Source organism: Pollicipes pollicipes, unplaced genomic scaffold (genome assembly GCF_011947565.3).
Source record: "Pollicipes pollicipes isolate AB1234 unplaced genomic scaffold, Ppol_2.1 Scaffold_4002;HRSCAF=4701_pilon_pilon_pilon, whole genome shotgun sequence".
NCBI classification, from domain to species: domain Eukaryota; kingdom Metazoa; phylum Arthropoda; class Thecostraca; order Pollicipedomorpha; family Pollicipedidae; genus Pollicipes; species Pollicipes pollicipes.
Window position 1 is genome coordinate 20,154,493 of NW_023596420.1, and position 12,760 is coordinate 20,167,252.

At 58.3% G+C, this 12,760-nt stretch overlaps 1 protein-coding gene across 1 annotated transcript in view; it reads left to right on the forward strand.

Annotated features, from left to right (window-relative positions):
- LOC119094219 (glutamate receptor ionotropic, NMDA 2A-like) overlaps positions 1-12,760 on the forward strand; it is a 44,177-nt gene that overhangs the window by 28,220 nt on the left and 3,197 nt on the right. Inside the window, exons 3-11 of the mRNA XM_037217294.1 lie at positions 34-146; positions 1,387-1,510; positions 2,211-2,371; positions 5,607-5,788; positions 6,064-6,158; positions 9,807-9,947; positions 10,449-10,553; positions 11,740-11,864; positions 12,324-12,374. Of these exons, the coding sequence (XP_037073189.1) occupies positions 34-146; positions 1,387-1,510; positions 2,211-2,371; positions 5,607-5,788; positions 6,064-6,158; positions 9,807-9,947; positions 10,449-10,553; positions 11,740-11,864; positions 12,324-12,374 (1,097 nt within the window). The remainder of the gene's footprint in view (positions 1-33; positions 147-1,386; positions 1,511-2,210; positions 2,372-5,606; positions 5,789-6,063; positions 6,159-9,806; positions 9,948-10,448; positions 10,554-11,739; positions 11,865-12,323; positions 12,375-12,760) is intronic.

The following is a 12,760-nucleotide window of genomic DNA, read 5'->3' on the forward strand; positions in this document are numbered from 1 at the left end:
ATTGACGGTGTGTGTGTTGTTCTGTGTCGACAGACGGTGGCTCCGCGTGACCACAAGTTCTCACTGTTCCGCACGTACTGGCTGGTGTGGGCCATCCTGTTCCAGGCTGCTGTGCACACCGACTGTCCTCGAGGACTGACAGCCAGGTCAGGTCAGAGGCTGACAGTCAGGTCGGGTCAGGGATGGCCGTCAGGTCAGGTCAGAGGCTGACCGTCAGCACAGGCCGTATGCTGACGGTCTGGTCAGGCTAGTGTCTGAACAGCGAGGCCAGGTCAGGGTGTGGGTCAGCTCACATCAGGGGCCAACAGGTCGAGTCAGAGACCGATGGCCAGGTCAGGTCAGGGGCTGACAGTCAGGTCGGGTCAGGGATGGCCGTCAGGTCAGGTCAGGGGCTGCCGTCAGGTCAGGCCGTATGCTGACGGTCTGGTCAGGCTAGTGTCTGAACAGCGAGGCCAGGTCAGGGTGTGGGTCAGCTCACATCAGGGGCCAACAGGTCGAGTCAGAGACCGATGGCCAGGTCAAGTCAGGGGCTGGCAGCCACGCCGAGTCAGTGGCTCACATCCGGTTCATGCCAGGATCGTTAGCTAAGCCATTTCCTGGGACTTATAGCTAGGTGAGAACAGTGACTCAGAGCCTAACTGAAAACAACAGCCAACTTAGTTAACGACATGGTGTGCAGTGCGAGCAATCAGTTCGTAACTGGTGCTCTCTAAAGCAATCTCTGGAAAGGTCAAAGTACGCCAGGTGTCCCACGCTACCTGCTTCTACTCCGAACCGTACTTAAGTACTCAGGAGCTGGATCCTCTAGAGGTAGACACCTGTAGACGTTCCACGTTATTCACATGACACTGCAAACTGCTGATGCGCTGCTCAAGTGCAACTCAATTATACGGCAGTCTTCAAGTTGTAAAGCAACACGTGTCCATATGCAGACAGCATTAATCAATCGGCCAGACCAATCCAGAATTGGTAACTTGCGTATCCAATGTTTAGGTGAAGGGCAGAAGCTGAATGGCAAATATAAAATAGTCAAACTATAACGGCTACTCCTCCCCTCACAGTCCATTTGTCTGTGTAGTATGGAGTTTCCGTGTGTGTCTGCACTCCCAGGCCTAAAAGTCGCGGTGTCTTGTAAACCCCGGACATGTGATTGCCCTGGCAGGTACATGAGCTCACATCTGAACCCCTCTTCGCCCTCCCCCGATCGTCTGGCGATGCCGGCGGGCTTGTGCCCCTCCCCCATCTGAACCCCGCCCCTGACTGCCTGATAGCTGCGGCAGATTCATGGCCTCCCATCTGAACCCCGTTCCTGACTGTATGATAACTGGGGGAGATTCATGGCCTCCCATCTGAACCCCATCTCTGACTGTCTGATGACCTGGACAGATTCATGGCTTCCATGTGGGCACTGTTTGCGGTCGTCTTCCTCGCCATCTACACCGCCAACCTGGCCGCCTTCATGATTACGCGAGAGGAGTTCCACGAACTGAAGGGTATTGACGACGACCGGGTGAGTGGGCTCAAGCACCATCCGCACCTCTCCGCCTGCCGCGCCTAATCAGACCCCGAGGCCACGCCGAGTGAAGGGGAGGCTGCCGGTATGGGCACTGCGGTCTGCTTCGGTGAGGACGCTGCCGTCCGCGCCCCCGGCCGGTGCGCCGGGCACAGGCAGGCGGCGAGGGAGGAGGGGAGGGCGACAGGGTGCGAGAGGGAGAGAGGGCGAGAGGGGACGAGAGGGCGAGAGGACGAGAGGGCGAGAGGGCGAGAGGGCGAGAGGACAAGAAGACAAGAAGGCAAGAGGATGAGAGGGCGAGAGGGCGAGAGAGCGAGAGGGCGAGAGGGCGAGGGGGTGAGAGGGCGAGGGGGCGAAAGGGCGGGAGGTGGATATAGAGAGAGGTGGCTAGATAGAGAGAGAAAGAGAGAGGGATAGAGAGAGAGAGAGGGAGAGAGGCGACAGCGTTGGGAACCGGAAAGGAAGGTGATTGCTGATGGAACGGTGGAGGAGAACAGTTAGTGGTCGCTGGTGCCATTACTGCGAGGAGACAAGTGCCGGTAACGGATGTAAATCTGATGAAGGCGGAAGCGGCTAACGGTGGCGTAAGCGGCACTGGATGGTGGCGTGATGTCATTGTTATGTGCTGACTGTCGTTAGGTGCTACTTCCGTCTGACCAGGAGGTCGCTAATGACAACCGATGGCGGTTCTCTCCAGATGGTGTTCCCCAACTCGTTCGAGCCGCCGTTCCGGGCCGGAACCGTCCTGTACACCAACACCGAGATGGTGCTCCGGAAGCACAAGCCGCAGCAGTTCAGGCACATCCTTCAGCACACACGTGCGGATGTACAGGAGGGCATCAAGCATATCAAGACTGGGTGAGGGCTCTTCGCGCCACCAGACCGTCCAACGCGAGCCGGTCCGATTCGCCATCGCTCCACTCCTGCTCTTTCTCTGTTGGTGCTCGTAATTACGCCCCAAAATATGAAACAGCTCAACTGGGTAAACACCACAGGAACCGGAGACACTACACACCAGTGAATGGGCGGCGCGCTGCGCAGTGCGGAGCTAGTGCAGACTGTACACAGGGGTCATCAGGGAGCCGGGCGAATGGGCGGCGGGCTGCGCAGTGCGGAGCTAGTGCAGACTGTACACAGGGGTCATCAGGGAGCCGGGCGAATGGGCGGCGGGCTGCACCGTGTGGAGCTAGTGCAGACTGTACACAGGGGTTACCAGGGAGCCGGGCGAATGGGCGGCGGGCTGCACCGTGTGGAGCTAGTGCAGACTGTACACAGGGGTTACCAGGGAGCCGGACGAATGGGCGGCGGGCTGCACCGTGTGGAGCTAGTGCAGACTGTACACAGGGGTCATCAGGGAGCCGGGCGAATGGGCGGCGGGCTGCACCGTGTGGAGCTAGTGCAGACTGTACACAGGGGTCATCAGGGAGCCGGGCGAATGGGCGGCGGGCTGCGCAGTGCGGAGCTAGTGCAGACTGTACACAGGGGTCATCAGGGAGCCGGGCGAATGGGCGGCGGGCTGCACCGTGTGGAGCTAGTGCAGACTGTACACAGGGGTTACCAGGGAGCCGGACGAATGGGCGGCGGGCTGCACCGTGTGGAGCTAGTGCAGACTGTACACAGGGGTTACCAGGGAGCCGGACGAATGGGCGGCGGGCTGCACCGTGTGGAGCTAGTGCAGACTGTACACAGGGGTCATCAGGGAGCCGGGCGAATGGGCGGCGGGCTGCACCGTGTGGAGCTAGTGCAGACTGTACACAGGGGTTACCAGGGAGCCGGACGAATGGGCGGCGGGCTGCACCGTGTGGAGCTAGTGCAGACTGTACACAGGGGTCATCAGGGAGCCGGGCGAATGGGCGGCGGGCTGCGCAGTGCGGAGCTAGTGCAGACTGTACACAGGGGTCATCAGGGAGCCGGGCGAATGGGCGGCGGGCTGCACCGTGTGGAGCTAGTGCAGACTGTACACAGGGGTTACCAGGGAGCCGGGCGAATGGGCGGCGGGCTGCACCGTGTGGAGCTAGTGCAGACTGTACACAGGGGTTACCAGGGAGCCGGACGAATGGGCGGCGGGCTGCACCGTGTGGAGCTAGTGCAGACTGTACACAGGGGTCATCAGGGAGCCGGGCGAATGGGCGGCGGGCTGCACCGTGTGGAGCTAGTGCAGACTGTACACAGGGGTCATCAGGGAGCCGGGCGAATGGGCGGCGGGCTGCGCAGTGCGGAGCTAGTGCAGACTGTACACAGGGGTCATCAGGGAGCCGGGCGAATGGGCGGCGGGCTGCACCGTGTGGAGCTAGTGCAGACTGTACACAGGGGTCACCAGGGAGCCGGACGAATGGGCGGCGGGCTGCACCGTGTGGAGCTAGTGCAGACTGTACACAGGGGTTACCAGGGAGCCGGACGAATGGGCGGCGGGCTGCACCGTGTGGAGCTAGTGCAGACTGTACACAGGGGTCATCAGGGAGCCGGCCGAATGGGCGGCGGGCTGCACCGTGTGGAGCTAGTGCAGACTGTACACAGGGGTTACCAGGGAGCCGGACGAATGGGCGGCGGGCTGCACCGTGTGGAGCTAGTGCAGACTGTACACAGGGGTCATCAGGGAGCCGGGCGAATGGGCGGCGGGCTGCGCAGTGCGGAGCTAGTGCAGACTGTACACAGGGGTCATCAGGAGCCGGGCGAATGGGCGGCGGGCTGCACCGTGTGGAGCTAGTGCAGACTGTACACAGGGGTTACCAGGGAGCCGGGCGAATGGGCGGCGGGCTGCACCGTGTGGAGCTAGTGCAGACTGTACACAGGGGTTACCAGGGAGCCGGACGAATGGGCGGCGGGCTGCGCCATGTGGAGCTAGTGCAGACTGTACACAGGGGTCACCAGGGAGCCGGACGAATGGGCGGCGGGCTGCACCGTGTGGAGCTAGTGCAGACTGTACACAGGGGTCATCAGGGAGCCGGGCGAATGGGCGGCGGGCTGCACCGTGTGGAGCTAGTGCACACTGTACACAGGGGGTCACCAGGGAGCCGGGCGAATGGGCGGCGGGCTGCGCAAAGTGGAGCTAGTGCAGACCGTGCACAGGGGGTCACCAGGGAGCCGGGCGAATGGGCGGCGGGCTGCACCGTGTGGAGCTAGTGCAGACTGTACACAGGGGTCACCAGGGAGCCGGACGAATGGGCGGCGGGCTGCACCGTGTGGAGCTAGTGCAGACTGTACACAGGGGTCACCAGGGAGCCGGACGAATGGGCGGCGGGCTGCACCGTGTGGAGCTAGTGCAGACTGTACACAGGGGTCATCAGGGAGCCGGACGAATGGGCGGCGGGCTGCACCGTGTGGAGCTAGTGCAGACTGTACACAGGGGTCATCAGGGAGCCGGGCGAATGGGCGGCGGGCTGCGCCATGTGGAGCTAGTGCAGACTGTACACAGGGGTTACCAGGGAGCCGGACGAATGGGCGGCGGGCTGCACCGTGTGGAGCTAGTGCAGACTGTACACAGGGGTCATCAGGGAGCCGGGCGAATGGGCGGCGGGCTGCACCGTGTGGAGCTAGCGCAGACTGTACACAGGGGTCATCAGGGAGCCGGGCGAATGGGCGGCGGGCTGCACCGTGTGGAGCTAGCGCAGACTGTACACAGGGGTCATCAGGGAGCCGGGCGAATGGGCGGCGGGCTGCGCCATGTGGAGCTAGTGCAGACTGTACACAGGGGTTACCAGGGAGCCGGACGAATGGGCGGCGGGCTGCGCCGTGTGGAGCTAGTGCAGACTGTACACAGGGGTCACCAGGGAGCCGGGCGAATGGGCGGCGGGCTGCGCCATGTGGAGCTAGTGCAGGTCGTACACAGGGGTCAGCAGGAAGCCCAGCGCCATGCGGTCAGAGCTCAGTCCGGCTGGCCCTCACTGCAGCCGGGAGCGGCGTCACCGACGGGGGCATGTCCCCCCCCCCCTCTATCGTGGGATTGAGAGGGGCAGTTTCCTTTGTTCTGGCAGCTATCTTACAGGAGAAATGTATTAATCTTACAGATTTTCGCTAAGGATCCATATTCCATATGACAGGAAATATGCGCCCTTAGTTGTTCTCTATGTGGACGGGCTTCGGCTGTCACCAGAGAGCTGGATGCGTTCCTCTACGACGCCACGGTGCTGCAGTACATGGTGGCGCAGGACGACGACTGCGAGATCCTCACTGTCGGCTCGTGGTACGGCATGACCGGCTACGGCGTCGGCTTCCGGCGCGGCTCGAAATACGTCGACCAGTTCAACAAGAAGCTCATGCAGTACAACGATCACGGTGAGGGCGTGTGCCGTTTTATCTTGTTCGCTGTGGTCGTAGGCTGCCGGTGGAAAGCCGAAGGTCGGGAATTCTGGATACGCCAGAGGCAATTTCTGAAGATTGTGGTTCCGCATCAGGCGTTGGCCTTCCGCATATTTTGGCAGCCTGTCCGTAACCCAGGGACAGGCTGGCAGCTGGGGAGCCCGGCCATCAACTACATGTTGGCTGTTACGAGGCGTGCTTCAGAATGGTGAACGGCTTGACGGCAGAGCGGTCTGCTGTCTGTCCGTCAGGCGACATCGAACGTCTGCAGAGGTTCTGGCTGACGGGTGCCTGTAAACCCCAGAAGCAGCACAAGAGGGCATCCGAACCACTGGCTCTGGAACAGGTGAGACGTGACTGGGTGCCGCTCACGCCGGGCTGCGCCGTTAGCTCTGGAACAGGTGAGACGTGACTGGGTGCCGCTCACGCCGGGCTGCGCCGCTAGCTCTGGAACAGGTGAGACGTGACTGGGTGCCGCTCACGCCGGGCCGCGCCGTTAGCTCTGGAACAGGTGAGACGTGACTGGGTGCCGCTCACGCCGGGCTGCGCCGCTAGCTCTGGAACAGGTGAGACGTGACTGGGTGCCGCTCACACCGGGCCGCGCAGGCCGCAGCTCTTCCGGCGAGCCGATCTCAACACCTGCTGTGCGCTGTGTTCAGCGATGAACTTAACACAGCAGTCAGCGGATCAGCTGAGCTGAGAGTGTGACGATGTACTGGCTTGTGAATTGTAAGCTGGCTGAATTGCATGAGTTTTAACGTTGTCTTCCTGTCGATCGTCTTTCATATTGGTGTTTATTTTGAGACAGGTTCATTAAATGTCTGGTAGTATTCGAGTGAGTGGTTGCAAAAAGATGAACAGAATTAACTTAATCATCCTGACATATCCATGAATATTTGAATACTAAACAATACAGCCTGGGGTATTCCACTAATCGCAAAGTCCCGGGTAAAAGTGCCCTGTGCTGTCCCAGGACAAGTGTGTGATCGAAAAAAATATGGCGGCAATCAATAGCCCTGACCGTTTTCAGAGAGGAGTCGTTAAGCTAACACCTTTCACGCGACTGGTGGCTCCACTAACCACAAAATTAGTTTCAGGATCACCAAATTTTTCAGTCCATTCCGAACTTTTCACATGTATAACTGAGACGCATTGCGCGGCATGAGACGAGCCAGGCGACAGCAAATATGACAGCTGTTAGCTGTAAGGTAGATGATGCCTTAAACTAAGCTAGTGGAGCCAGATAACTTCGGTAACCGACACCGACAGCTATGATCAATGCATGGGAGTTATCGCTAATGCCAATAAACTTATTTAGAAATGACTGATCGTGAGTCCGGGCAGGCTGTGCAATTTGATTCATGGACACCAATCAACTCCCTTGCAAATATAACCCATGTCTTGCGTAAAACGCAGTCGTTTCGAGTTGACGGCGTTGAGAGAAATCGGGGCTTTACGCCCGTGCTGTGTGGTTTTGATGGCTGCCTATGTTTCTTATAAGGCTACAGCGCCTTATGTTCGAGATGGGTATGGGATAGGTAGCGCTGTCCGTCTCCCGACCGATGAATGGCGATTTCATGGCCCGGTTTAGATCCGTCGACGGTATGTGGCTGATACGCTCGCCTGCTTGTTTCACGTTTTCACCTGCCCTGCTTGCTGAGATCCAGCCCCCCCCCCCCCAAAAAAAAACGGACGGATCCATGGTGTGCGCACGAGAGCGTGTGGCCGTCTGCACACATCGGCTCACAATTTAGCCCGTGCTTTTGGTCGTGTTCTGCCCTGCCAGAATCTGTTAGTCTCATGTTCCTGCCACACTGGGTCGTTAATATCTTCACCCGATGTCGGCCCGTGTTCTACAGCTTTTCGCAATCAGAGAAACTTTCCCTTTCCATGCTAACACCACGAGGCAGGTGAAATCATGGTGCTTTGTAATGCTGCGAGAAAAGGTCTCCTGATCAGCAGCCTGCATGCGAATGCCTAGCAATTCATACGGCTCAGCTTATCAAGAACTGCATTTTTGCTGCTGAAAACCGTGTGAAGCTGACAGGCGTGCGACAGATTCGGGCCGCCCAGGTTGAGCATCTTCTCAAAGCTCGAACAGACTTGCTTGCCCTGCAGCTCGCTGGTAGTAATGGCCACGTACGTAACAGCATGACTGGCACCAGACGCAGCAGCGTGTGGCTGTGTGATCGAATCATGCAATAATGCTTACATAGAGGAGGCCAGGTCAGGTTCAGATCGAATCAGGTTGAGGTCACGTCAGCTGATTGAGCATGACATTTCTACTCATCCGAATTACGTGGCCCAGAGGAATCTTATGACTTTGACTGTACCAGCTTTTTCCTGACAAATAAGAAACGGTTCAACTTTGTTCAATGCTGGTGGGTGACCTCACGTGGCGTCCGTTGATAACCATCGATAGTACAGCTGACCTGGTGTGACTATCGATAGTACAGCTGTCCTAATACAGCCATCGATGAGACGGCTGGCCTGGTGCGACCATCGATAATACGGCTAACCCGGTGCGACCATCGATAGTAAAGCTGACCCGGTGTGACCATCGATAATACAGCTGACCCGGTGTGACCATCGATAATACAGCTGACTCGGTGCGACCATCGATAGTACAGCTGACTTGGTGTGACCATCGAGGATACAGCTGACTCGGTGTGACCATCGATAGTACAGCTGACTTGGTGCGACCATCGATGGGAAAGCCGCCCCACACTAGCACACGGTCAGGCCAATGGATGTATTATCGATATCCTCTTCAACTTGCATAGATTGGTGGGCATTTATGCATAATATGCATTATGTGCCATGACCAAATGCATGTAAATTAAGCAATATCTGTAACACCATTGGTAATTTAAAAGCGTCTAATGAGCCTCTTGATGTGGAAAAGTAACCGTAGAAAGCTTTGCTGATGACAACATTCATTGCATTATTATGCTTTGTATGTTATTATGCATATTATATATACAACCATTATGTATCTTTCCACCTGTTTTGTCGAGAATATGTCAAACTGATTACCTGACTGGTAGTAAAAATTTGGGCAGCTACATGGGGCGGTTGGAGAATCACTCAGCAAATAGGAATGAAGTCACTTTTAGCCACCGCACGTGGTCGCGAAAGACACCTAAGAGCACATGCGAAGGTGTTAATCAAAAAATTGTTTCACGTGATCGATATCGGTTATATGCGTGGTATGCAGGGCGATGTTTTTTCGTGACCGCTTACGTAGAGACTCTTCTGATAGAAGTTTCCAGTGAGCCGCCATTTCCATTGACCAAATTGCCTCTGAAGGCAACCGTCACTAAACCAACTAATAAAATAATTTATGTTTTTCGCTTCATCATTGGATCACATGCCGGGGAGGATGTAGTAGATGATTTGTAGTGCGGATACTGTAGTTGGATCATCACCTTGACAAGGTTGTCTTCTTGCTTCGAATGGTTTTGCCCGGATGACGTGAGATTGGATTTCGCTGAATAAATGGCGCGAGGCCGTCGCGCCAACGTAAGCTTCAAAAGACTGGGTAATAAACTCAGCATGACGAAAGATTTGACTTTCGGTCTCCACACAGTGTCGAGAGAGCTTTATTGTTCCGTGCGACTCTGCGGCGCGGCCGTCCGTTACCAGAGCGACTCTGTGATGTGGCTGTCCGTCACCAGAGCGACTCTGTGATGTGGCTGTCCGTCACCAGAGCGACTCTGTGCCTCGCGCGGTGAGCAGTGCATTGAGTGGGCCCGCTGGCTCAGCGGGTGTGGTGAGGCGGCACTGTGGCCGCTCGCCGAGGTCGTCTCGTGCCCACGGCTGGCGACCGGCCCGCCGCCTCAGCTGCTGCCGGTGCTCCCCGTCGGTGGCCGGAGCCGCTTGCCGTCCGCGCTCCGGCCGCTCGCCTGACCGCCGACCTCCCCTGCCGACCTCTGGCCTTCCTTGCTGACCTCCGGCCTCCCCTGCTGACCGCCGACCTCTCGTGCTGCCCCAGTTTTTGTCAGCTTTCCTGCTGCTGGGCTGCGCCATACTGCTGGCCTGCGCCATACTGGCCTGCGAGCACTGCTACTTCAAGTACGTCCGCAACAAGCTGGCCAAAACGGACCGCGGCGGCTGCTGTGCCCTCATCAGCCTGGTCAGTCGGCCTGGGCCGTCTCCGTTGGCTGCCGTCAGTCCAGTGTCACGGACAGTCGGCCCGACACAGGGGGCCTATCTGTCTCATGTTTCGGACTAGCTCTTCAGGTTGGTGTGACGTGTCCGCCTCGGTACCGTACTTCATCGGCTCCCACAATCAGCCTGATCAGGGGATCGTGATCCGCATTTCGGGACTGGTTTGTGTTCGTTTGGAAGGTGCTGACTGAATGATGATCGGTTTATTCGTTTGTCGAGCTCGTGGGGGGGGGGGGGGGGGGCATGTGTCACCCATGCGTCTCGTCTGTTCAACTTGTGCCCCATGACTTCACCAACTACATCATGACTGATGCACCGGGCACAAGTTTCTCTTGAATGAGATGCCCGAGAGAGGCTAGAGCACGCGCCTCATGCACCCGGCGCGTGCCAGCACCGCTCCAGCGCCGCCCCGTCCCGTCCCGTGTCTGGACTAGCCCTGACCGCGCCTGACGACCGTCTGTTGCAGAACATGGGCAAGTCGCTGTCGTTTCGAGGGGCGGTGTACGAGGCGCAGGACATAATCAAGTACCACCACTGCCGGGACCCCATCTGCGACACCCACCTGCTCAAGGTAGGCCGCCGCTGGGGGGGGGGGGGGGAGTGAGGAGGTCTGACGCCCAGCCCAGCCCAGACGTCACGTAGCCGTGTGTACGCTCACCTGTGGCATATCTGTGACTTGGTCTGGGGTCGGCGCCCACCTGTGTCTCGGTCTGGGGTCGGCACCCACCTGTGACTCAGTTCGGAGTCGGCACCCGCCTGTGACTCGGTCTGGGGTCGGCGCCCACCTGTGACTCGGTCTGGGGTCGGCGCCCACCTGTGAGTCGGTCTGGGGTCGGCACCCACCTGTGACTCGGTCTGGGGTCGGCGCCCACCTGTGACTCGGTCTGGAGTTGGCGCCCACCTGTGACTCGGTCTGGGGTCGGCGCCCACCTGTGACTCGGTCTGGAGTTGGCGCCCACCTGTGACTCGGTCTGGGGTCGGCGCCCACCTGTGACTCGGTCTGGAGTTGGCGCCCACCTGTGACTCGGTCTGGGGTCGGCGCCCACCTGTGACTCGGTCTGGGGTCGGCGCCCACCTGTGACTCGGTCTGGAGTTGGCGCCCACCTGTGACTCGGTCTGGGGTCGGCGCCCACCTGTGACTCGGTCTGGGGTCGGCGCCCACCTGTGACTCGGTCTGGAGTTGGCGCCCACCTGTGACTCGGTCTGGAGTTGGCGCCCACCTGTGACTCGGTCTGGGGTCGGCGCCCACCTGTGACTCGGTCTGGGGTCGGCGCCCACCTGTGACTCGGTCTGGGGTCGGCGCCCACCTGTGACTCGGTCTGGAGTTGGCGCCCACCTGTGACTCGGTCTGGGGTCGGCACCCACCTGTGACTCGGTCTGGGGTCGGCGCCCACCTGTGACTCGGTCTGGGGTCGGCGCCCACCTGTGACTCGGTCTGGGGTCGGCGCCCACCTGTGACTCGGTCTGGAGTTGGCGGGGCAGCCGTCACTGGCCGCCTCCCCGTGCTGCCTTGCGGCCCTGCTTGGTGTTAAGTAAGGAGTGAAAACTCTAAAACGTACTGGGGAAAGGTAGCTCTTCGAAAAAACAACGTTTTTTGTGCTCCGTCCAACGTCCATTGGCGAGTTTCTTAGCGGCCTGAATCTCTCATTTGAGAACCAAGGTAAAAACTGAGCAGGTCCAGCCCGTCCCAAAACGTCACAAAGCGTCTCAATGTCTGCAGTGGGAGGTACAAGTGTGATACATGGCCATGGCTACAGGTAAAGCGAGAGCTGGACGTGGCGCGACTCAGGATCCGCGAGCTCGAGGACCAGCTCCTGGATAACGGCTTCGCTCCCAGCTCACGCTTCCTGGCCGCCATGCGACAGACAGCGCCGCAGAAAAGGTATCGCCGCCCTGCCGGGCTTGCACCCGCGGCTCCCTCATACTCCGCGCTGTTGCCTGCCACCCGCTCAAGACTCAGTCAGGAATGGCGCATTCTCTTCATCTCGTCTTGACAGTAAGCTTTTTGGGAATCTCTGGCTTCGTGTTTCCGTGAAAGCCTGTCAGCTGCTTTCCAGTTTGGTCCACACACTCTCTGCCTTTCTTCGCTCCAGATTGTGCGCTCTATCTCAAGTGGCGGGCCATTTGCACAGCCATTCGCTCTATTTCTTTCTACCACTACGTCTTACTTTCCGACGTTCCGTTCTGGATTTGATTTACCGCTCTGAGCTGTTTCCATCCACACCCAGCATGACTAAAGCAGTCTCAGTTCATCTTGTATGCACCTGACGTGGACGCCAATACCAACCGTATGCAGCCCGGCTTATGCAACTATGAACATCCGCTCCCCTGTTACCCACAGCAAGAACTCGTGGTGCTGTTTACCACCAAAAGATGGCGCAGAGCTCAGAGGGTACGTAATACATCACAGCACGCGGCCAGCGTTCTCCGCATGTGGTACAAGCATGTTCCTTCAAGCCCTATCGGCGCATGCCGCTTTAAAGGCTCTTGCATTATGTTCACTTGTGCATATGTTCATAACCTCAAAGGGAACGCTACGGCATCGCTGTGCTGCATCGGAAAAAACAGACGAACATAGAAGGTCGGCTGATGCGTTTTACCACATTTACCCCGTAGTGGATCGCTGTCATTGCACAAGTATCATTCATATGTGGTGGTGCATTGTGAGACTTGACCATGCAGAGCTAAAAGGGCGATAACAGTTTGAAAATGCCTGGGAACACCACGTTTGTTTGGCACGCTTCCCTACGAAGAATGCCGTTGAATGACCGTCTGGTG